This window comes from Amyelois transitella, chromosome 17, assembly GCF_032362555.1.
Source record: "Amyelois transitella isolate CPQ chromosome 17, ilAmyTran1.1, whole genome shotgun sequence".
In the NCBI taxonomy this organism is placed as follows: domain Eukaryota; kingdom Metazoa; phylum Arthropoda; class Insecta; order Lepidoptera; family Pyralidae; genus Amyelois; species Amyelois transitella.
This window is the reverse complement of record NC_083520.1, coordinates 2,341,931-2,365,802: the sequence shown is the minus strand read 5'-3', so window position 1 is coordinate 2,365,802 and position 23,872 is coordinate 2,341,931. Positions and strand designations below refer to the sequence as shown.

At 35.3% G+C, this 23,872-nt stretch overlaps 1 protein-coding gene across 2 annotated transcripts in view; it reads left to right on the top strand.

Moving 5' to 3' along the window:
- LOC106143412 (atypical protein kinase C) overlaps positions 1-23,872 on the top strand; it is a 219,639-nt gene that overhangs the window by 14,699 nt on the left and 181,068 nt on the right. Inside the window, exon 2 of one of the 2 annotated variants that reach the window (XM_013345486.2) lies at positions 14,248-14,878. The exons of the other annotated variant lie outside the window; for it this stretch is intronic. Within the exon in view, the coding sequence (XP_013200940.2) occupies positions 14,269-14,878 (610 nt within the window). The 5' untranslated portion in view covers positions 14,248-14,268. The remainder of the gene's footprint in view (positions 1-14,247; positions 14,879-23,872) is intronic. 2 annotated transcript variants of the gene reach the window in all.

Genomic DNA, 23,872 nt, shown 5'->3' with positions numbered 1-23,872 from the left:
CTGAAAAGTAAATTACAGGTTTTGAATTCGATTAGAATTGAATCGAGGCGTAAGCCGTTGTAATTGGCGTAAATAAACAAATAAATACTTCGATATCCATTCTTATAAATAAAGATAACCAAATTCTATGCTAATGTAAATATTAACGTTAAGCCCATCCTAGGTCTAGATTATAGATATTTGAAATTGAGCATTGTCTGGAGGTTCCTCGTGTGGTCTAGTCGTGTGAACAAAAAGAGGATTTCTCTAAATTCTCGCGGGAACGGAAATAAACGGAATATTTCGTTTCATGCAAGCGAAGCTGCGGGCGCACTCTGTATGTATGTAAATTTTTGTTAACATTACCTAAACTAACGAAGCCATTATTTCAATGTTCTTTTTTGTTAGTTTTTCTCACAATTTTGTTCATTGCTCTGCAACGACCAGTTATATTTCTTATAGTCTAGCCATTTAAAAAGAAATATTTATTTTTCAGTCGCTCAACTTAAAATCTTTACAAATTGAAATATATACATATTTTTATGAGTGTCATTCGTAAGTTTAATTGGAACAAATATAATTTAATGCAAGTTAATTGTCGTGTCTCTGCTACTCAAAGAAATAATACGAAACGATTTCTTTTTGAAAGAAACATTATTGAGTCGCAAATGAAATTTTAATTAGCGGATTTTTAAACAGATGTTATATTTTACTTCGCAAAGTCACAGTCTGTCACGACACCAGATGTGAACTTAAAAAAAAAAGTTTTTTTCCTCTCGTTTCCCGGCAATACGTAGAAGTGATTTCATGAAAATCGACATAAATAATAGCTAAACCCGGTTAACAGCGCCCTATTTGATTTTACTAATGAGTGCTCTCTGTATTGTGGATAAAGCAAATGTAGTATGCAGTGATCATGGCAATGGGATAAATGTAGTCTGGCTTAGACTGCCTCGATCCACTGCATACTTTTTTCGCTTCATTCACATTCATAACTCTTCATGCTAGCTCGTCTGTTTCAGGTTCTTTTGACATGACGTCCCAGATTTGATCAAAGTACGTTTAGTCTTTGGAGGAAGAGGGAAGGAAGGAGACTTCCAGTTTACCAGTAGTTTATGAGTCTGTTGATAAAAGCAGAACTAATTATATTCGGTAGTTTTTGGGTTGACAAAGAGACTGACGCGATCATATATTCATTCATTGCAATGTTAGTTATACATTCAACGTCCTATTTTCAAAGATGACTTGACTGTTTCGAAATTGGATATAAGAATCTCGCTTACATACACTAATATGGGTTACTATGTCTAAAGTTGGCGGTGGATATATAATGCTTCCAAATTCAGGTGTGCCCGCTGTAAGTTGTGTGACGTGAAATATAACGGTATATCTGAATTTTTCGCTGAACACCTGCCCTGTATTTTAAGTAGGCCACTCCAAGATGAAAAATGTGGCTGCGTGAGATATTTTCTGAGCTCACCGATCGCTGACGTCATCGGCGGTTAATGTATTCGATAAATGTCGATCATGAAGTTGCAATCAATTTATGTGACGCCTCATCTCGAACTTACTTTGGTGTTGGTATATGTATAAAAAAAATATCTTCCTCTTCGCCTCTCTCTCATCTTTGCGTGGTAAATCCTCTGCTTTTATGCTTTGGGGCCTAAGGTCGACTTTCTGTTGTTTTTATTTTCACTTTGTCCAGTCTCTAACGTCTTTAGTTTTAAAACATGAAAAAACCGCAACGTGACCTCACGCGGTCACTCGTCGAGACTAGTCTTCTTCTGAAATGAAAAATTCGTTCAACATCATTACGTTTTTCCTGTAAATGCTTTATAACTCTGCCAAATAACCCAACATATTAACGTTAGACACATTTAAATTGTAGCAATTTCGAAGGAAGCTGGTCTGATCTAAATCAGCACAACTCGAGTTCAATTGCGGCCAATTATATCTCGACCGAGGTAAGGGCGGCTGCATACTCGGCTACATTATAGTAAAATTACGTCAATTTTCCATATGCTCACGAAAACTTCAGGCATCCAAAAATATCTTATTTACATATAAAAAAAAATATTTGTTTTTTTTATTTGTCTAAAAGTGCCCTCCGAATTTTTGACTATTTGCTCTGTTCAGCCTATTAATAAAGACATGGTCTATGCATAAAATTTTACCTGTTATTCTTAAACACAATCCCTTTTTCTATAAATTTCACATGTTTTAAAAAAGGTTATTAAACCATTATTACTATTTAAACTATCATTATTACTATTTACTATATATATCATTATTACTATTTTCTATAAGTGGCATTATTACTATTTACTATATATATGATAAGCATGCAATGTCTCAACTCATGTATTGGCCGTGCACACCTTACTTTTTTAAGACAATTACCATGTACTCTTTCAGTTAATTCTTAATACATTCGCGTTTAAAATAACAACAAAGCAAAATACCTTCGGCGAGTAGGAAAATATTATATATTTATAAACATGACAATACCAATATAAAGATTCCTTCTTTATTACACACATTTCGTATGTTATTTCCTAAGGCCGTATAAATTCGCCTTCAATTGCCGCCAATTATCTCGGCTTTGGTAAGGCCGACCGCAGGCTTGGCTGCTACGAATCTACAAGGCGACATAAAGTTGAAGCTTTGTGTGGCATGTTGGTTTATACAGAGAGAAAATATTTCGATTGTATTTTCCCGTTTTATAATTAGAATTATTAATTTTTTATTATTTGACCGGGATTTCGCTTATATAAAGACATACATACATACATACATAAAATCACGCCTCTTTCCCGGAGGGGTAGGCAGAGACTACCTCTTTCCACTTGCCACGATCTCTGCATACTTCTTTCGCTTCGTCCACATTCATAACTCTCTTCATACAAGCTCGGCGGTTTCGGGTACTTTTGACCTGACCCTTTACCAGGACGTCCTTAATTTGATCAAGATACGTTCGTCTAGGTCTTCCCACTCCGACCTTTCCCTCCACACTCTCCTTGTATATCTGCTTAGTCAACCTGCTTTCATTCATCCTCTCCACATGACCGAACCATCTTAACATACCCTTTTCTATTCCTGTAACTACATCTTCTTTCACATCACAACATTCCCTTATCACGCTGTTCCTTATCCTGTCACTCAATTTCACACCCATCATACTCCTTAACGCTCTCATTTCCACTGCATTTATTCTGCTTTCATGCTTCTTTTGCCATACCCAACTTTCACTCCCATACATTAATGTCGGGACCAACACGCCCCTGTGCACAGCCAGTCGAGCCTTTTTGGATAGTTTCTGACTGCTCATAAAGGCATGCAAAGCTCCATTCACCATGTTCCCCGCGTTCACTCTCCTTTCAATATCACTATCATACTTGCCATCTGATGTAAACTTTGATCCTAGATATACAAACTCTTTCACTTGCTCCACTTTTTCTCCTCCAATCAAAATATTACATGCTGTCATTTCTTTCTCCATTTCAAAAACCAGTGTTTTAGTTTTACTTACGTTCACTTTCATTCCTTTCTCTTTTAAAGCTTCATGCATACAGTTTACCATCTCCTGTAACTCCTCCGCTGATGACGCCAGTATAACCTGATCGTCGGCATAGAGCAGACATTTGACGAGTAACTCATTCATCCTTAATCCACTTTTAGACTCTTTCAAATCTGTCAAACAGCTATCCATAAATAGGTTGAACAGCCACGGTGACGCAACACATCCTTGCCTAACGCCTTTCTCAATCTTAAACCACTCAGTGTGCGCTCCGTTTATCCTGACACAAGCACTCGAATCCTCATATAAGGATTTCAGTGCTCGTATTAAGAGACTGCTCACCCCATGCATAGAAAGTGCTGACCACAATTCATTCCTCTCAACTCTGTCATATATATAAAGACATATTTCTAAATATATATAAATATATAAGACTGAAAGCTTTAACAGCTTAATGATAGAATTGAGATTCAAATAGAGACAGGTTTTTACGCCCATTGCATTTTACGGCATCTATGGAAAAGAGATCCATGGATGGAGAAGAGAGAAGGTAGTGTTTATCTTCCTATTCACAGTTAATTGAGTTTATTTTTAAAATGTTCTAACATACATTTTATTTCTCTTTTTGGTATTATTATTTTATCAAAAGCCGGGTGCATTATGTATCAAAACATAAAAGTAATGTTTGAAATACATTTAAAATATTTTGTAATATTTGATTTTAATTTATAATATTACAAGATAGGTATTTTTTAATTTATAATATTCTATGAATCTGAAATCAATATCCAGTAAGGAACTTTTAATATGAGATTTAATGAAAAACATGCAGTTTAATCCCGTCAGTTTTATTAAAATAATAATTTATCATACCGACATTGTACAGTCAGCTGCATAAGTTTATTTAATGCTTATTAAAAAATGGTAAGACAGTCTTGCTATATGCCATCTTCCTCCCTTTCTCATGATGATGTTCGATTACATTCTTCATTAATTTATTCATTCATTAAATTGTTGATTCACTAACAAAAGAATCTATGTTTTTATTTGTAAATATGTTTTAAAAGACAATCTTTTTTAACTGTACTATAACTGTAAAAAGTGGTCTTAAGGCTTAGGTTTTTCTACTAAATAAAGTCCATCTATTACGCCACAAGACAAAAAATATCTCTCGTCCCGGCGTTACTATCAATTTCACTTAAACGTCGGTTTCCTTTGAAATGTTAAGTATTTTCCGCTTAACTGTACCTTGGAGAAACTATGCTTCCGTCTAGTACATTCTACGATGTGAATTATAAGGTTTTATCTCGCGGCTTTGTCTGCGTTTGCTTCATTTTATTTTAATCTTAGTTCGTTAACGGCAGCGATAAAAAGCTAGAAAATGCAATGAAAATTAAGAATTTGACTTAAGTCTGAGCCAAGTTTCATATCATGTCAATTTTGATTTTCACTTTCTTACAATATTAATTTTAAGTGGAATCTGCATTTAAGTATAAACATTTGTGTTTTGATTTTAATACTTAGATTATTTTAAACACATCTCACCTCTTACATTTATTTGCGATTCACTGTACCAATCAATACCAACCACTTTGCTGGAAAGAAAATGCGACAGCCATCGCAAACGATTAACATGTTTACGAGATACGAGTTCATCAACGTACTTACACCTTCCCCATGAGATTATTATCCGTGCAAGATTATGTGGGTGGTCATACGATGTGACATTTGCAAATTACTTACGGTTAACTTGTCATGTCAAGTCTGTTGAACAAGTTATGGTTATAACGATTATTAAACGATTATAAAAATAAAAGGTGTGGTGCAGATATATAAATTTAGGTAATACTTATCCTTGTAGGTACCATCAAATGTAAACGTTAGAAAGGTGTCTATTATGAAAGTAATTAATAGTGTATAGATTTAGTTAAATACCACAATTTTCATTCGGGTTTTTGAAGGCTGCAAGCAACCTGTCACTATTTTCAACTCAATTCCATCGACAGCTGAAAGTAGCCTTGTAGTCTTTTCAAGGCTGTTTGACCTATCTTACCACCAAGGGATATAGACGTGATTATATGTATATGATTATAGTCTCTGTCTCCGGGAAAGAGGCGTGATTTTTATGTATGTATGATTAGATGTTAGTCTCGTCTCGATGTAAAAAGACCCTTAAAATACAGTGGCGAGTAAAAATCTGATCGTTAGCGGTAGCAAATACGGTCTTGGAGGAACCACATTTTCTGTGCGCCTCACTGTACATGCTTTAGTTTAGTCGGTTTAGTTCTGTTTGGTAACATAGTTATAAAGTCTCCGGAGTATAGTGCCATTAGACTGCCCACCGAGTTTCTCAGGAAGTTCCATTGTATTAAGTTGTATATTCTGATCATTAGCTTTCGTAATGAGTGTAAGCGTACCTTATAATATATGGTTAAATAAAATAAAATAGGCTTACCTTAAAATGTAGAAATAATGTAAATTGTAATTTACCTTAAAATGTCGCAGAACCAATGATTATATTTAAAATTTAGAGCCCTTTCATGTGGTGTGATATACTCATTGAAAACTATAGGTAGGTATAATATAGTCTAGGTATATTGAGATTGATTTTACCCTCAGCTACCACGAAAATCAATAATTAAGTAACTTTATCGGTTATTGGTAGATTTCCGGAAATTGATTGTAACCGATACTGTTAGGGTTCCGCCCGACGCATGAAAACCTAAAAGCAGAAATCATGAAGATTCAAATGAAATTCGAGGAACCCTTTTCCTTTACCTATGTTAATTAGTAGCTCACGTCTTAAAACCTGGTGCGAACTATACATGCGTACTTATCTCTTTTGCAATAAAGTTGATAGTCGTCTAAATGTTTGTTAAACGATGGTGTTGGTTGCGTAATGTTGGGCCGCCGTACGAATTGTTTAATCGTTCTAATTATTACGATGATAATTGCTGCTAAAGAGGGCACGGGTAAGTGGAACAGCAGATAGGTAGAAGATATGATGAATATTTTCGGGATTTAATAGAAATTGAAGGAGATTTGAAATACTAAATTTGGATAGAATATGTGTGCGAGGCACAGATATAGAGTTATTACGTATGGTTCGTGTGCGTGGCGAGGCAATCTTCAAAAATAAATAAATAATAAAATAAAAATAAAGGCTTAATGCTTTTAAAAATGAATTATGATGATCAAATCTTTCATTATTGAGAAGGAGGAAATAACAGTTATTTTATCTGTGACAGCCTGTTTAACTTTTTTTAACTTATTTAACTTATAAAGTAAGTAGTCGTTTCATTTATTTTTACAGAAGCACTTAGGCGGAGTTAAACATCACGCAATAGCAGCGAGTAAATAAATATAATTACGTGTTACTTAGGCGCCTATATTTCACTTGCATATTGAGTTAACATTCCCCCGAGTTCCTTTGAGAGTAAAATTAATAGGGGAAAAAAAGATAGGTTCATATTAAAGGGCAGGCCACACCGCTAGCGGGCGAGGCGGCGGAGAGCAACGCTCAATATGGACTCTTGAGCAAGGTGAGCGTAGAGAATGTAGGGATTGCTCGCTCGTTTTGCCGCTATGCTAACACGCTTGTTAACTTATATTTTCACCGAACACTGGAAACATATATTTTATAAACAATGTTCACTGGCATTGCTTGATATCGATGTGGCCTGTTCTAAAGGGAGAGAACGATGAAATCTCTGCTGGCATCGTTGGATAAGGTTATATATTATTTATATACATACATACGTCTATATCCCTTGCGGGGTAGACAGAGCCAACAGTCTTGAAAAGACTGAATGACCACGTTCAGCTATTTGGCTTAATGATAGAATTGAGGTTCAAATAGTGACAGGTTGCTAGCCCATCGCCTAGAAAAGAATCCCAAGTTTGTAAGTCTATCCCTTAGTCGCCTTTTACGACATCCATTGGAAAGAGATGGAGTGGTCCTATTCTTTTTTGTATTGGTGCCGGGAACCACACGGCACTTATTATTTATCTATTTATGTACAATAAATTATATACCTACAGGACCATTTATTACAATAATTCTAGTACAAAGGTGCTTGTATGTTCGGCTGTGCGAATCAAAGTACGAAATATAATACATATGCCTATCGCTCACTCGCTGGCGGTGTGGCCTGCCCTTAAGGGTACGCATGTTTTCGACGCGACATCAAAGCGTCAACACGCGACTCAAACGCGATTGCTTTCCTTCTAGCAAACACTCGTATTGACACCTATGATTTTCTCTTGCGAATTGAAAAATTGCCCGTTTGATGTAGGGCTGGGTAAATAGAGTTCGATGAAAGGGTTGGACTGTGTTACAGCATATTTATGTTTTCGACTTAATTGTCAAGTAGAAGTAGGTTTAATTTTGCCTTATGCAGATGTGTATAGAACATATGACATTGTTTATTTGTTTGAACTTTATTGTGAATAAAATGCATGGCAGTCTCTGTCAGACGAATCTTTAGACCAAATTGTTTTTGTAATAGGGTGGTGTATACTTATAAAATTGGTTGGTTAAATATTGTAACGTACCGTAAATAAATATTTGTGAATATAAAATAATCATATTATTTGAAGGTATAAATAAGATGTATCTAATGCAATTTATAGACAGCACCAATATTTCAAAGAATCCCTTCAAAACCAAATTACACTGCCGCCGTCTTACCGAAATTCATGCAAATTCGATTCTATAAAAATAATCCGGTGAAATACGTTTCATGCGTACTTTCGATCACAAATGAGAGTCGAGTCGAACCGAGTGATCGACTTGTGAGAATCGTAAACTGACGACCGCCTCCGACATCCCGCGGGAATTTTCCCCTGTCAGGAAATTGATGGAAATAAAAAGACGTTTTCGATTTGGGAATATCGTTTTGTTAGTATAGGAACATGATGTTGCAAAATGGAATACGTGTGGCAACTGAGTCATGTCATGATTGTTATTTCATGCACATGTGTGTATGTTTGGCCATGTTTAATTACAGTTTAAGGGGAAAATTAATAGTTAATAAGTTTATTAGGTACCCGATTTCATGAAATAAATATCTTAAATGTGTACATGTTTTACAAATAAACAATCTTAAAAAGTACATATATAAAATTTCAACAGCATGGGTAAGGATTTAGGTACAAACTGTTTAAAAATGTTTATATTTCAACAATAACAAGTTTTCAAATAATTTATTTATTAATTCACAAACAACGTTATATAATACAGATTAGTCAAAAGTTAATTTTTACAAAACACACTAAATAAAAAACACAAATGTAATAAAGGTTTTCGATCAGTATACGCACAGGGGATACTAACATTTTTCTAATGTGAAGAACCTGGTGTTTCCCCTTTTATATTAATGAAATACAATATTTTTCAGTTTACGCCTAAATCCATTACCCTCGTTTACAGTGTAAAAGGTTCCAAGAATCATTCACCTCGGCCCTTTCACTGAAACATTAAGATTTACTAGTGATGTTTTTCTAAGAAAATAGGATGGACGGATGAACTTTTGTAAAGCTTTCAAATACTTACATGTGACGTAAGATGTTCAAAAATAAAAACAATTACGATAACTTTTTACCGAGATTAGATCCAAAGTTTATATGTATTAAATAATTCAGAGTTCAAAAGGTGATTAAAAAAAAAAGACGCGATACTTAAGTGTTGATTATTTTATTTCAAGTTTGCTGTAATTTTAATATTTGGACATTTATTGGCCCATATTGCAATGTTATGTAGTCTAGTGCCCTGTGTCTAATGTGCTTACCTTTGTAAAAACAAGTATAAAAAGTTGGTCGGTTTTAGTATAGATGGCCTAGCCCCTTTTTAGATGGTCTGCGGTGGGTGAGAAAATCCTTATAGAAGTATACGACCTAGGCTTACCAAGAAAATGATATACATACATACATATGGTCACGTCTATATCCCTTGTGGGGTGGGCAGAACCAACAGTCTTGAAAAGACTGATAGGCCACGTTCAGTTGTTTGGCTTAGTGATAGAATTGAGATAATGAAAATGATATATATTTTTAAATTCACTTAATAATAACTTACACGATAAATGATATCTTCTAGTTCTTGTGTTAATTTTGTGCTAAATAATAACTTGTATTTTCATAGCGCGGGAGCCATTCATGGATTTAGCAATTGCATCATAATTATGTTTCCGAGTTCGCATAATATCGCCTCAGGCCTTGCCAAGGATTACGAACCACTTGGAGTCTTCTATAAAAATAGAATATAGATGAATGAAAGGCATTCAATATCATAGTTGTTGTTGCTATTTTGTTTAACGTCGCGCAAATTCTGTTTGGCTACAACTTCTTGATTTGCCGTTCACCTTGTGCAGACCTTGGTTTTTAGGAACTATTCCATTCTGACTTGATTGCTTCGCCGATTAGCGCATAAGTGTGTGAACTTCTGTATCTAAATCATCGTAGTTTGTTAGTTAGTTCCGTCTTCCGTTTTTTAACACCTCCGATAATCTTCATTGGAAGTCTTAGGTCGGCTTGGCAACCAATCAGAAGTTGAATTACTTTTAACATGTTTTAAAAAATAATTGTTAGGTAGTTACGAGGTAGTTAAGGCAAAGAAATCTTATACAAAATGTAGCCCATCGCCTACAAGAGGAATCCCAAGATTATAAGCCTATCCTTTAGTCGCCTTTAACGACATACACGATATGGAGTGGTTCTATTTTAAAATTGCCAGAAACCTAATAAAATTAATCGCTATAAAAATATCCTTCATAGTTAAGCATTCCAGTTTTGTGACTATGGTCTCCGTCTACCCAGTAAGGGATAAAGACGTGAAATCTCTGTGTGTAATATGTTTCGAGTAGCGTTGCCAGGCGTCCGGATAAAGCCGGACATAGGCTTTTTGATCGCATGTCCGGCCAAAATAAACGGTGTCCGTCTTGTCCGGGTTTTGTTAGGCTTTGTACATTTCGCAAAAAAGCGAAAGCCGCCGCCGCGCCGCCGAGCGTGGCCGAGCGCAGGCGACGAGAGTGGACTCAAAAAAATTCAAAATTTTTATTCATAGGATACTTCATATCGCTTAATAATTGTCAAAACGTATGGTTTAACAACTTCTAACTAAATAACGACTACCTAAACAATATAGGGTGTCCGGCTTTTTTAGCGACCTGGCAACCCTATTTTCAAGTGTAACTGCTCAATTTCCTACAGAAATTAGCTGGTATAGCAGTTGGAAACAGCTTAAAATTCAGCAGGCGCTCGGTTGAACAAGATTAAGGAGACCGGCGGTGGCTAAGCCACTGCATAATGTTGGTGTTATACCGAAATACATACATATATTAGAATCACGTCTCTATCCCTTGCATGGTAGACAGAGTCAACAGTCTCGGCTTAATGATGGAATTGAGATTTAAATAGTGACAGATTGCTAGCCCATCGCCTATAAAAGGAATCCCAAGTTTATTAGCCTTTCTCTTGGTCTACTTTTATTACAATCTGCATCTGTGTGTGTGTTTAGTTTTCCAACTCAATGCTCAATTTCCTACAGAAATTAACTGGTAAGTATAGCAGTTGGAAACAGCTTAAAATTCAGCATGCGCTCGGTTGAACAAGATTAAGGAAACTGGCGGCGGCTAAGCCACTGCAAAATGGAGGTGTTATACAGAAATACATACATATACTAGAATCACGTCTCTATCCTTTGCATGGTAGACAGAGTCAGCAGTCTCGGCTTAGTGATGGAATTGAGATTTAAATAGTGACAGATTGCTAGCCCATCGCCTACAAAAGGAATCCCAAGTTTATTAGCCTTTCTCTTACTCGACTTTTATTTTTATCTGCCTTTGTATGCGTGTGTGTGTAGTTTTCCAACTCAATGCTCAATTTCCAACAGAAATTAGCTAGTATAGCAGTTGGAAACAGCTTAAAATTCAGCAGGCGCTCGGTTGAACAAGACTAAGTAAACCGGCGGCCATTAAGCCACTGCATAATGGAGGTGTTATTCAGGAATGCCGGTTGGTAAATCGGATACAAACGTGATTTATTTCAGCAACTACAATATGTTATTAATTTAAAAAAAAATGAGTACGGTTTATTTCATTTTTAAATAATAATTTGAGTGCGTTTGACGTCAATCTGCCTGGTGGTAGAATAACACTGATTGAGAGATTTACTCCACAAGACTATTTTTATATAATATATACGAGTACTTATAAAGAGAAATATCCAAGATCCAGGCCAATTAAAAAAAGTTGGTTTCTCATCATGCCCTGGCCGGTATTCGAATTCGGGACCTACTGTGTCATAGACAAGCACATTACTGCTGCGGCCGTCATTAAATAGAATAAATCTTAATTAGTTTTTTGAGTAGGCTAATAAACTAGATTCGAGTTTCTACTTATGGGCGATGGGCTATCAATCTTGTCGCTATTTGAATCTTAATACCATCAGTGGGCCACACAGCTGAATGTGGCCTTTTAGTCTTTTCGAGACGAGTCTCTGTATACTCGGTATGGGATACATTCGTGTAAAATGTATATATATTTTTAGCGTAGGCAAGAAAAAAATTTTTTAAGGCTATGGTTTTGTTACCATTATTTTGTTTTGGCGAATGGCACTTTGGGCAATACAATGACAACGAAGTGATGTCACAAGCAAAGAATTATTGTTTCATAAGTGATTTCTAGAAGATTATACATATGGTATTTTTTTATATAATTGAAAATTGTAGTTATTTACTGAATTACAAACGCCAGTATCTTTTAAATACGAAACGATTCATGTCGTAAATTTTCAACAGCACAAAAAAGCGACTGCTCGGCTATAATTCACGCAAACTTTCTCTAAATAATGCACACGGCATACGCCGTATGCCCTAGACCCAGAGTAATGTGTATCTGTATATGGAGCGCGCGCGATCCTTTACAGATCAAACTAAACGTCACGACCTGGTATTACGAGCTCCAACTAGCTCCTAAAGCAATCTTTTTCGGGTACTTCGATGTGTAAATCTGGAGATTAATAAAATATTTCTCTTTAAACTTTTTCCATCCTTTTTTAAACTTTTTCTCTCCCTCTCTTATCTTTGTATGTTTCCCGTTTTGACCTCTACCGAAATGTTTCGGTAGCATTTTCTCCACCTTTAATAGAAAACTTCAAGGAAGTCACATCTCAAAATAATCTACTTTAAAATAAGAACAATTTTTCTATGTACCATAATGCATTTGTTCAAGGCGTTTCAATGTGGTCGTGAGCGTTCTATTATAGAAGCGTATAATTTAGTTACTTACTCAGCGTCGCCGCCGTAAGTTGGCCGGTGAAATTATACGTTATCCGTGTAGATCCGGTGCCAGAATCCCCGAATGCCGCAGGACTCTTATCAGCTCTAACTGGGACGTGTACGGAAATTTAAGCAGGGGAAATACCTAACGCTTTGTAGCGTATGGCCGTCTTGAGATTGCTGTGAGGTAGAAAATTGTATTCATTTGATGGTTTTTTATTTCTTTTTCGGACTGGGAAATTTTGGCTGACGTGAAAATTCTTTCAACTGATGGGGGGAAATATTAGAATATTTTCTATATATATATATATATCTGAACGAATATAAACGTACCATATGAAGTTTCTCCTACCGGCTAGAGAGAACAATGCCATCAGTTTTAATTAAACATCTACTTGCACCATGTTTCTCTTGAAGCATTTTCATTCCACCTGAATAATTCTGGCAAAATATACGAGCATTTCCAAGTTCCATTCGTCCGTATCATCGTTCATTTCATATCAAAATTCGGTTTCATATCCAATGGCTACACGATCTCTTGGATGCATCCCAAGTTGGCTCACTGGCAAGATTCACACATTGCATTTCTATACCTTCTTATTGTAGAATTCTAGCTGTGTGAAACGTATGATATCATATTATGGGATACGAAATGATTTGATAAGATTTATACAGTGTCTAAGAAAGTTTAACCATTCCACTTCTCTTATAAACATAACAATGATTTGATATAACTTTTTGTATATAATGTAGGTTGAACCAGAAATCGTCGCAAGTTCTCACAATTGTTTATGTATCATCTTTTTATGATGGTCATTGCCATTCTCAATATGGTCCGTATGTGTCCGTTTGTTATTATTTTCAAGGTCAATTCGATGATTGGTGGCGAGGACAACGCTCGGACTCCTAATAAATATGCTGGAAAATAAATGGACTACATTATAAATATGAATCACTTCATGAATTTAATAAATGTAATAACCCAACGTCGCAAGTATTTCCTGTTCATAAATTTGTTTAGTGCTTCGCTACTCTGATATTTTCTATAAAAAAATCGTATTTGTTTATATCTGCGTCAAAACTGTTTTGTTGTGTTCGAATTGTTTTCTTCTCCCAGAATTAGAATTAATTAGTTCTGTTCATAATATTATTAATACTATTCATAAGGGCGTTTTTTTTTATTTCTTTGAGTAAATGCGACATTTAAGTAGTCTTACTCTTTTGCAAAAGTAGACGTTGTTCGTACAGTGATACTTTATTTATTCAGAGCTGTCGCGGCGACCGACGTCGCTCCCAGCAAAATATCACCTAAACCCCGGACACAACAGAATATTCTATTCGCCTGAATAATGCCCAGTTTTCCATAAAGAATGCATTTGCATACATTGCTCAACTGCAACAGGCAGTTTTCTCTCCTAAAATACAATTTTGCGAGTCTTGAACAAACACAAAACCGCCTCCCTCTTTTGTTCAGTGTGAGACGACAGTGAAATGAATGAGGAATGCAGTGATGGAATGTTTAACGAGCCTCGGTGCTTTGAAAACAGTGAAAATGCTAGTGTTATCGAATATGTTTCGTCCAAGTCATCCGAATCAATTACCGCGGAGGGAAGACAACCCGATCTCAGAAAGTGTGAGGCAGAAAGAAAGACAATTGACAACGCACGGTTCTTTGCGTGTAAAGCAAAGAACAAAAACACATGACAATATAAGCGAAGTACCAGATGAAGCGACGAAAAGTGTGAGACGAGACAAATGTCTCTCTAATAGTGTAGATGCAATAGTTACACACAATGAAGCCAAATGTAAAGTGATATCCAGTGCCAAAGGTTTATTAGAAACAAATCTAGACGATCTGTTCAATGATTTAGAAAGTGATTGGACTGTAGAATCAAAAACTTTAGGTGCTAGTGAGCCTACTTTAAATTTAAACGAAGAGAACTATAACAGTTTAAGTAAGCGTGAATCTCTCGTGTCAGAAGATGACAGTGATGGTGATACAGCTACGGACAGTGATTGTATGGATGAAGTGGTTCGGGAGCAGCGGATATGCATGGGCGCACGCCGCTTCGGACATTTGCTACGCAGAGTCATATCTAGAAATGGTAAGTCTTAAAAATATATTGTATACAACATGAAAATGTCTGGCTTCTCCGGGCGAAGGCAGACACTTTGGATTTTCATTTGCTATTATTTTTTCAGTTCCTTCTTTTTCTATTATATCTTGGAAAACAATATAATTAAAGGCTTTACTTCGTTTATTACGACAAAAGTAGACTCTATTTCCGCGACTGCAGAAGAACGTAACGTAAAATTGGAAAAAAGATTGTGAATACGTCGACCTTGCCGCGTCACACTAGCGCGCTCTGGCGTGAAAAAGAAGTCGCCTAAAGTGGAACTCCGTGTTCATAACATCACATTTTTATTAGTATTAAGTGTACTTTTTCAAGGTTGAGCCAAAATTATGTAATGCTCGAGTGTTGAGAGATAATATTTCGTAAACTTTACCCACGTATTAAATTTATAGATCGGTAGAAGAACTCTTACTTATAAGTAGAGTTAAGAATGAAAAAACAAATTATGCTTCCAATAGCATAAGTTTGTCTGTGTTTGTGTTTGTAATATTATCCATAAACTCAAACAAAAAAAAAATAAATAAAAGAAATATCTTGCACGGTTTCTTTACATATTTTTGTAATTCTAATTATTAGTACATTCATATCGTACGTAAATAGTATTGTCTTGGTTAAAATTAATTTTCAGGCATTTGTTGTTGCTAGTACTCGTACATACTGATTAACGATATATTTATCACTTCCTCATACCAAATTGTCTTTGCATCGACGTCCTCAGAAGAAACCTACTCGTAGAATTAGAATGGCGTCCGGCTACTTATTTTCAATTGTGGCCAATTATTTCTCCGCTTTCATAGACGTGATTGGACGTCCGAAATTGACGTCATCATGTCAAATGGTCTCAGTTTTAGACTACTCCGATCTATTTAAAGTGCCTTCTTATTCTTCTCATCTCGATAGTTTCAAATGGGAGGCATATACGTAATGGCCTTTTAAAATACAATTTTCTTGTTTCTCAACAATATGGATACTAAGAGCTATTGACTACTATCGTAATTAGTATATATATTATTGTAATTTTTATTAAGCTTTTGACGTCAAATATTACTTTTATTTAAAGTTACGCCAGCTCCCAAAGCGAAAATACAGAACAAGCGGCAAAACAAAAAAATTTTCTTCAACGACATTTATAATTAATCTTATCTGTCTTAAATTCTTATAATGGAAAGCATTTGATTTAAACATGTAGTTGCTAACTTTTTTATTTTTGTCATGGGTCCACAATTGTGCATAAAATAGTATTTAGGCATATCAAAGTCTTATCCCATCTCTGGACATAGCACGTCATCGCCGCTAGAGATATACATACATACATACATATGGTCACGTCTATATCCCTTGCGGGGTAGACAGAGTCAACAGTCTTGAAAAGGCGGCCCCAGCCCGCGTGAAAGTACCTTATGTCTTTTTCCGTACTCCAAACTAAACGTGTGCAAAATTTCATGGGAGTAAGGGTAAAGACGAACAAACACACACACAAACACACATTTACAATAGTATGAATTATCGCGCCGTTTATTCTGTTCAGGGTCATAAGACAGATTAGGTTTAACAACATCCATCTCCTTCAACACTAACGAACGAATAATGATAGAAGTGGTAAGAATTTATGGGAGAGGTATTTCTTTTTTACCTACTATACATACATACATAAATCATGCCTCTCTCCCGGAGGCGTAGGCAGAGACCACATCTTTCCACTTGCCACGATCCCTGCATACTTCTTTCGCTTCATCCACATTCATAATTCTCTTCATACAAGCTCTTCGGTTTCGGGTACTCTTGACCAGAACTTTTGCTAGAACATCTCCGATTTGGTCAAGGTACGTTCATTTAGGTCTTTCCATACCAACAGTCCCATTCACACTTCCTATTACATATATTTTATTATATTTTTAATACTCAGCTCACCGTAAAATCCTTTGTCAAATTATTGCAAGCATGTGTAACTACTTTCTTGCTCTAAGCTAAGCCTGTTCCCAACATGTGGGATTTAAGAATTATTTATGACTGCTCTATACTTTTGCCCAGAGATTTGCATCCGTTGGAATTATAAGCAATAAATGTAACTATTAAGGTTTATCTTTATTTATGCTATTCAAATAATTCAGTTATAATTTCATCCATAAGTATGGTCGATTGTGAGATTTCAGATTGTTTGTTTGTAATATCTTTATTGCATAGAAATTTACACAGTAACAAGAATAGTACATAGTTATAAAAGAAACAATTTTACATTTATCAATTGCGGACTTATCCCATGAGGGTATTTGTAACAGTCCTAAAAATTCAGTGTCCTCTATACGTAATCTTTATAAATTCAGGATAAACGGGTCCGGGCATCAAATTAAGTACGGCATGAAATACGGCGCATAATGATACCAGCGTGACAAACAGAACACCTGTTTTAATTAAAACATGATATAAATCATACAGTTCATCTGAATCATAGGAATTTGCCACGTGTTACCGATGCCGAGAACATGTTGCATGAAACGGATTAATAAAGTAACTTTATAGTAGGTATGTTAGAATTTACCCCTCGCGCAAATATAAGTATGCTCTTTGCAGATATGTATGTCATTGGTACATATAGCGATGAGAACTGGTCGGTTCGGCTTGCGAAAATTAATCACTTTTAAATAAGTATTCTAAAACCCACAAACGTGTTTAAAGTCTCACTTCTTTTTTTTTGTATATGGTTCAAAAAACACATGCGCCGTTCTATTCCTTCAATTTTGGGACCGAAAAATGCCCTTGAAATTTGTTGAAACCCCTCCCCTCTCCTTTGCTATTTCATTCAGAAAACTAAGAAAAAAACTTCGTTTTCTAATAAAGAAGAGATGAAACTAAAATTGCGATAACTTTCATGTCAGAATTTTATTTAGAAGTTCAGGCTTCCAGATCGTGTGTAGTTCCATGCTCGCTCCAGATTAGGTTTTACGTCATCCATCTCCCGCTCCGCGACGGTCACTGGACCGGGCGCCACCTGCATTGCAGATTCTTTTCGAAAGGACTACTTTTGTGAACATTATTAAGGTATTCTCTCCACTGTAGTACTGCCAAGTATCAAATGACCTAGTTTTAGTTGTGAATCGTGTGGAGTAATTTTTGGATTGGTAAATGCTTTTGTCTAGATTAAGCTTTTAAGTGGATACCGTTTGTAGAATCTAAGACGAAATAAATTAAACAACCAAGCGAGATAATAAGGATACCTAAGGGACAAACAGAGAATAGATTTCGCTGAAACTTGACATACATTGTAGTAAGATTCTTTTTGAAATTGCCACAGCTACGCCCTGGTCAAAAGTTGTTCCTTATATTGAAATATTCTTAAAAAGCGTGTCTTTTTTTAATTTGCTGTTGTGCCCTCATAAAACAGGATGTCGAATTCTCATGCTTTTAGATTGTAACTGATGATGAGAAAGGCTTTTAAACTTGTGATTTGTCCAACCTGTCACGTCTCTGAATCTCACTGCCATCATTAAGACATTCAACTAAACGCGCCCTTTTGAATCTTGTGTATTGTGTCTCGATCTAACCTGTAAGGGATATAGACGAAATGTTCATAAATACTTCAAAAGCCTGGTTAGCACGGGCCCGACGAGCGGTCAATCAAAATGGTGACCAAATTACCCGGGGCCTGACAAAGGCGCCACACCCGCGATGCGTGGGAATGACATAGTCGATTTGTCTGATGAACCGTATCGGTGACGAGGCGCGGTTGTAAAGAAACCTTTGGATACAGTTCACATTGCTGAAGGGAGCGAAACACTGAATTAATTAAATTGAAAGAATTAAAAATTAAATGAATAGAGTTATGAATGTGGATGAAGCGAAGGAAGTATGCAGAGATCGTGGCAAGTGGAAAGAGGTAGTCTTTTTTTAGTCGTTTACGCAATTGTTTGAGTTGCCATGGCCCAAGTTGGAGTGGTTCTCCTACAAGTTGCATATAGTAGGTAGGAGTCGTTCCTTGTATTTCTGTTAAGGGCTATAATCCATGAGACCATATAGATGTGGGTAAATTTAAGTCATCCAGCAGACTCTACAAAGAAGACGCTAGTAGAATGCCTATTGAACAAACAGTGTTTTAGATTGCAGCATAGTATATTGACCGGATTATAAAACTGTATCTGCCTTGTCCGCTGTTTCTCATCAACATAAACAAACACTAACGCTTTCATACGGTCACGCCTGACGTGGAAAACTAGTGAAAATGCCTATTGTGATTTATTTGACAACGCCATTGTTGGAGTAGATTAACGCGGCTCACGACATTTCGGGACTCATAAAAGTCATAAATGTTCTTAAACTCGTAAAAGTCTTATGATTTATAACTCTAGATCACTTTCGGAAAAATTAAATGGTGAGCTTTTTCTCATTATTTACGACCAAACGTTAAACGTAGTATTTTAAAAAAATATTTTTGTTCAGGAAGTAAATGTAATCTTTACTATTTAAATGTCATTCAATTATTATAAAAATCGATTTACAAAATGAAATCATCTTCCTTTATCAGCACCATTGTCATAACAAAATCACATTTGTGCACCATCACACGATTCTGTTTAGATTATGTCACTTTTCACATCTTCTGTCAATATATATTTATCTAAATTTTAGTCTATCAAATGACAAACATGTCATAAATCACATAGAAATGTGAAATTTATCTTTCCACCTACTAAACTCCGAAACTATTACCATTTCGTCTGAAAACAAACGCGCAATACGGCAAATTAGAAGCCAACACAAGTTTCAATTATCACATTAACATACATGGCTGGCTCCTTTGATATAATATCAGCCGGACGCAAGCAGCGTTCTCACAAAACATGTGGATGTCGGGTTGTGAAACTGTGCTGGTAAAATATTGTAACGGAATGTATGTGAAAACGTTCGTATTCAAATTTCAAATTCAAAATTCAAAATTTTTATTCATTATTATAGGATACTATATGTCGCTTAATAATTGTCGTATGGTTTAACAGCATTGGTTGACGTCAAATAAATTACTTAAAAACTAAGTTTACTGCCGCTTCCAAGGCGTCAGTGCAGAAGAAGCGGTAACAAACTGCACTGCAGCATTTTCTTCAACAACGTCAACTTCACAATATTAAATTATACTTAGAATAGAATAGAATAGAATAGAATATTCATAAACTAGCTGTGCCCGTGACGCGGACCAACCGCGTGGAGTAGTTATTTTCAGCATCATTGAAGCCCTCAAGGATGAATAATTACCCCGTTTTTTTAACATTATCCATAATTTCTTCGCTCCTAAAAGTTGCAGCGTGATGTTATATAGCCTAAAGCCTTCCTCGATAAATGGTCTATTCAACACAATAACAATTTTTCAATTCGAACCAGTAGTTCCTGAGATTAGCGCGTTTAAATAAACAAACTCTTCAGCTTTGTAATATTAGTATAGATGTGTAAGTTTTGTAATTTACCACCTTTCATCCGCAGCTTCACCCGCGCGATTTTAGCGCCGTCTAGAAAAAGCAACGAATTTAGCGCCATCTACCAAAGAATACAGGATTTTCGCAAATTACACGGGAACTGTAGTTTTTGCTGGATAAAAATCGTCTATATCCATTGCATAGTAGACAGAGCCAACAGTCTTGAAAAGATTGAAAAGCCACTTTCAGCTTAATGATGTAATTGAGATCCAAATAGTGACATTTCCTCGCATAAGGTCTAAGGTTTTTGATCTATACACATTTATTTTGCACTGAAGCGGGCAGCCGCCAGGCGGAACTAACGAGTTTTTAACTTTTACGATTATTAACAAAATAACTGCGCGAAACACGTTACGCTGTTCGAAAGTTAAATAAGTTAAGCCAAGTTATGGCTTATTTCAGAACTACTTTTTAAGTGGGGGGTTCACAAATTACATTGTTGAATGAGTCGTAATTTTCACTAGTTTTCATTTTTTGTTTGCGGGCACTTTTTAACCCCAACCGGAAAAAAAGAGATGTTATAAGTTTGCTTGCATGAAGAGAGTTATGAATGTAGATGAAGCGAAGGAAGTATGCAGAGATCGTGGCAAGTGGAAAGAGTATATAAAATCACGCCTCTTTCCCGGAGGGGTAGGCAGAGACTACCTCTTTCCACTTGCCACGATCTCTGCATATTTTCTTCGCTTTATCCACATTCATAACTCTTCATGCAAGCTCGGCGGTTTCACGGTTTTTTTTTTGCTCTGTGGGATCATAGCTCAAAAACAGAAGCTTTTTTTTGTTGACTATGTGCAGCGCTCTCTTTATAAGACTCAATGAGGTTTGACTAGTAGGATTTGATGGATAAGTGATTGTTAAGGTCGCCTTTTGCTGCTATGTTTTTAATACATAATTGTGAATTTTCTGTAATTTATTGTGGTGCAATAAAGAGTTATTGTATTGTATGTTTCGAAGGTGACAGAGCCGCACACATAAAAAAAAACGAAATTATCCGTTGTTTAAGCGTTTAAGACAAAATCGGGGACAAAGTTTTAATTCCGTAACATGTTTTAGATTGACACCCTTGATAAAGTAACATAACATACAAGCACGTCTATATCCTTTGCGGGACAGACATAGCTTACAGTCATTAAAATACTGAAAGGCCACGTTCAGCCCGTTTGGCTTAATGATAGAATTGAGATTAAAATAGTAACAGGTTGCTAGCCCATTGCCTAAAAGAGGAGTCCTAAGTAATAACATACATAAGCCTATTTCTTAGTCACCTTTTACGACATCCATGGAAAAAAGATGGAATGGTCCTATTCTTTTTCTATTGTTGCGAGGAACTACACGGCACTTGATAAAGTAATTTTCTTAAAAGCATTCATACTGCTATAACGTAATGACCATTTTCTTTGCAGGAAATATAGTACCAAGTCGCGTTTATGCTTCCTTGTGCATACAGGACGCAGGTGGCTGGAACTAGTCGCAATTATATGCAAAATGCCTATCTATCATGCATAATGACACATAATGATTCTGTGACATAAATTATTTTATGTTCATACTTAATTTTTTTTATGCGTATACCTATAGCCTTTTGTGTGTGCAATGATGTCATTTACATGGTGTCAAAACTTCAGAATAACCTATTTATTACATGGAACACAAAACTTTTATAGTCGATATAAAATGATATTTGTACTTTTTGTTCATAGTGGCGTTAGCTGATGGTTCAATTTGTAAAATATAGAAAAATAAAGCCCTATAGATTTTTTCAAAAATTGTACACATAAAAAATTCAAAAATTTGCCTGATGTTTAAAAAGCCAACCTGTATATATCAGTGTATCTGTGGTAAGTGATTGAACGCATTGTTTTACCAACAAAGTACCTGATAAGGGTGTGTTGAATACACCCTCTAATTAGTCGTAGTTATTCCATTAATTAGCGCTATAAATCAACAAAACCAAATAACAAACCACAGGCATCATATATTCTCATATAAATTATATGTATTTAAAATAATAGCTTTTGGAAACAATAAATTTGATGCTTCGATAATCAGGTACCTACAACAGATTTCCTATTATTAAATACCGCAAACATAAATTAAAAGTGTGCAGAAGTGTTTCAATGAAATGCAAGATATGAAAAAAGCTCACAATGTGCAGAAAATCAAGAAATCAAGATGATCAAAAAAATTATAATAACGTGTAAGAAAATTTTGTGTGATTATTATAGAATCATACAAGCATATTTATAACAATCGAGTATTGCGATTTCGTTCTTTGTATACCTATTAGCTGGAATAATATATTTCACTTCGAAAAGCAAATACTGTGCGCGCATTAATTCATTCCTATGAAAGCCGTTAATATTAAAATAAATTCTAGCGCTAATTTAAAAAAAAACGTTACTGCAACTTTAGATTTCATGAAAGCGTCATAACATATTTTTGATATGCTTGGGTTTTGATCTACTTTGCGTAGCCTTATCGTTATTAACTTGAATTAATTATTATGGTTTTGTATAAAAATAATATCTGTTGTCTTCATTTTTATTTCAAGAAGAGTCTTTTCTGTATCAATCTTATTTCTGTCACCAAACTTGATGACGCTAGATGAGTAATTAAGGGAAATATTAATTTTAATCTACTTGAACTAAAACCATATCCGTTCAATATTGCGCTATTTATAACTCTAACGTCTATTTTGGAAAAGCCATCAAAGAGATGAAAGATTGTCTAAAGTTTCGTTACTGTTTTAATGACGTAAACATTTAATCTGATAACGTTCATGGATTCATGGACTTATATGATGAGTATTTGGAAATGTGATAGTGTTTTTTATTAAATTATTTATTTTTTGATTTTCATTTCTTTTATGATAGTCCCTTGCTCTTTGCAAATGAATGTAAGCATTACTATGTACCAACCATAGGTAGGTATGCCATTATGAATTAATTGTTTTCAGAAAGGCATGTTTTTGCAACTTAATTTCTAATAGATGAGTATTATATGATGATAGCCTTTAATGTAATGTTTTAAAAGTACAGTTAAATATCCTATATGAAAAGAAGATTCTTCATAAAAATTTTAAGTTAAATCATAGAATCCAGTCGTTTGCCTGCTACTCGTATTGGTTCCCTAAAGTTATCTATCACTAAGAACTGAATATTAATCTAAGTCATCAACTCCCAAGAATTTGGGTCGAATCTGAAATTTGGCTCACTAGGCATCACAGACACACATTTAAATAGGCTACATTGGGTGACCTTCCCATATATACAAATCGGGTAACTTTCCCATATATACAAATATGTTCATCCATACTATTTATTTGCTACATACGATAGTTATTGATATTTAAAACACAATTCTACCATCAAGTCATCCAGCTTAAGACTCGGAGACTGTATTTAGCTGGGAGGTTTGGTTAGATAAGGTTGTAATATAATTTTTTATACTGAAAATTCTAAATAAATTTCAATACATACACACAAATGTTACGTAGATGCAC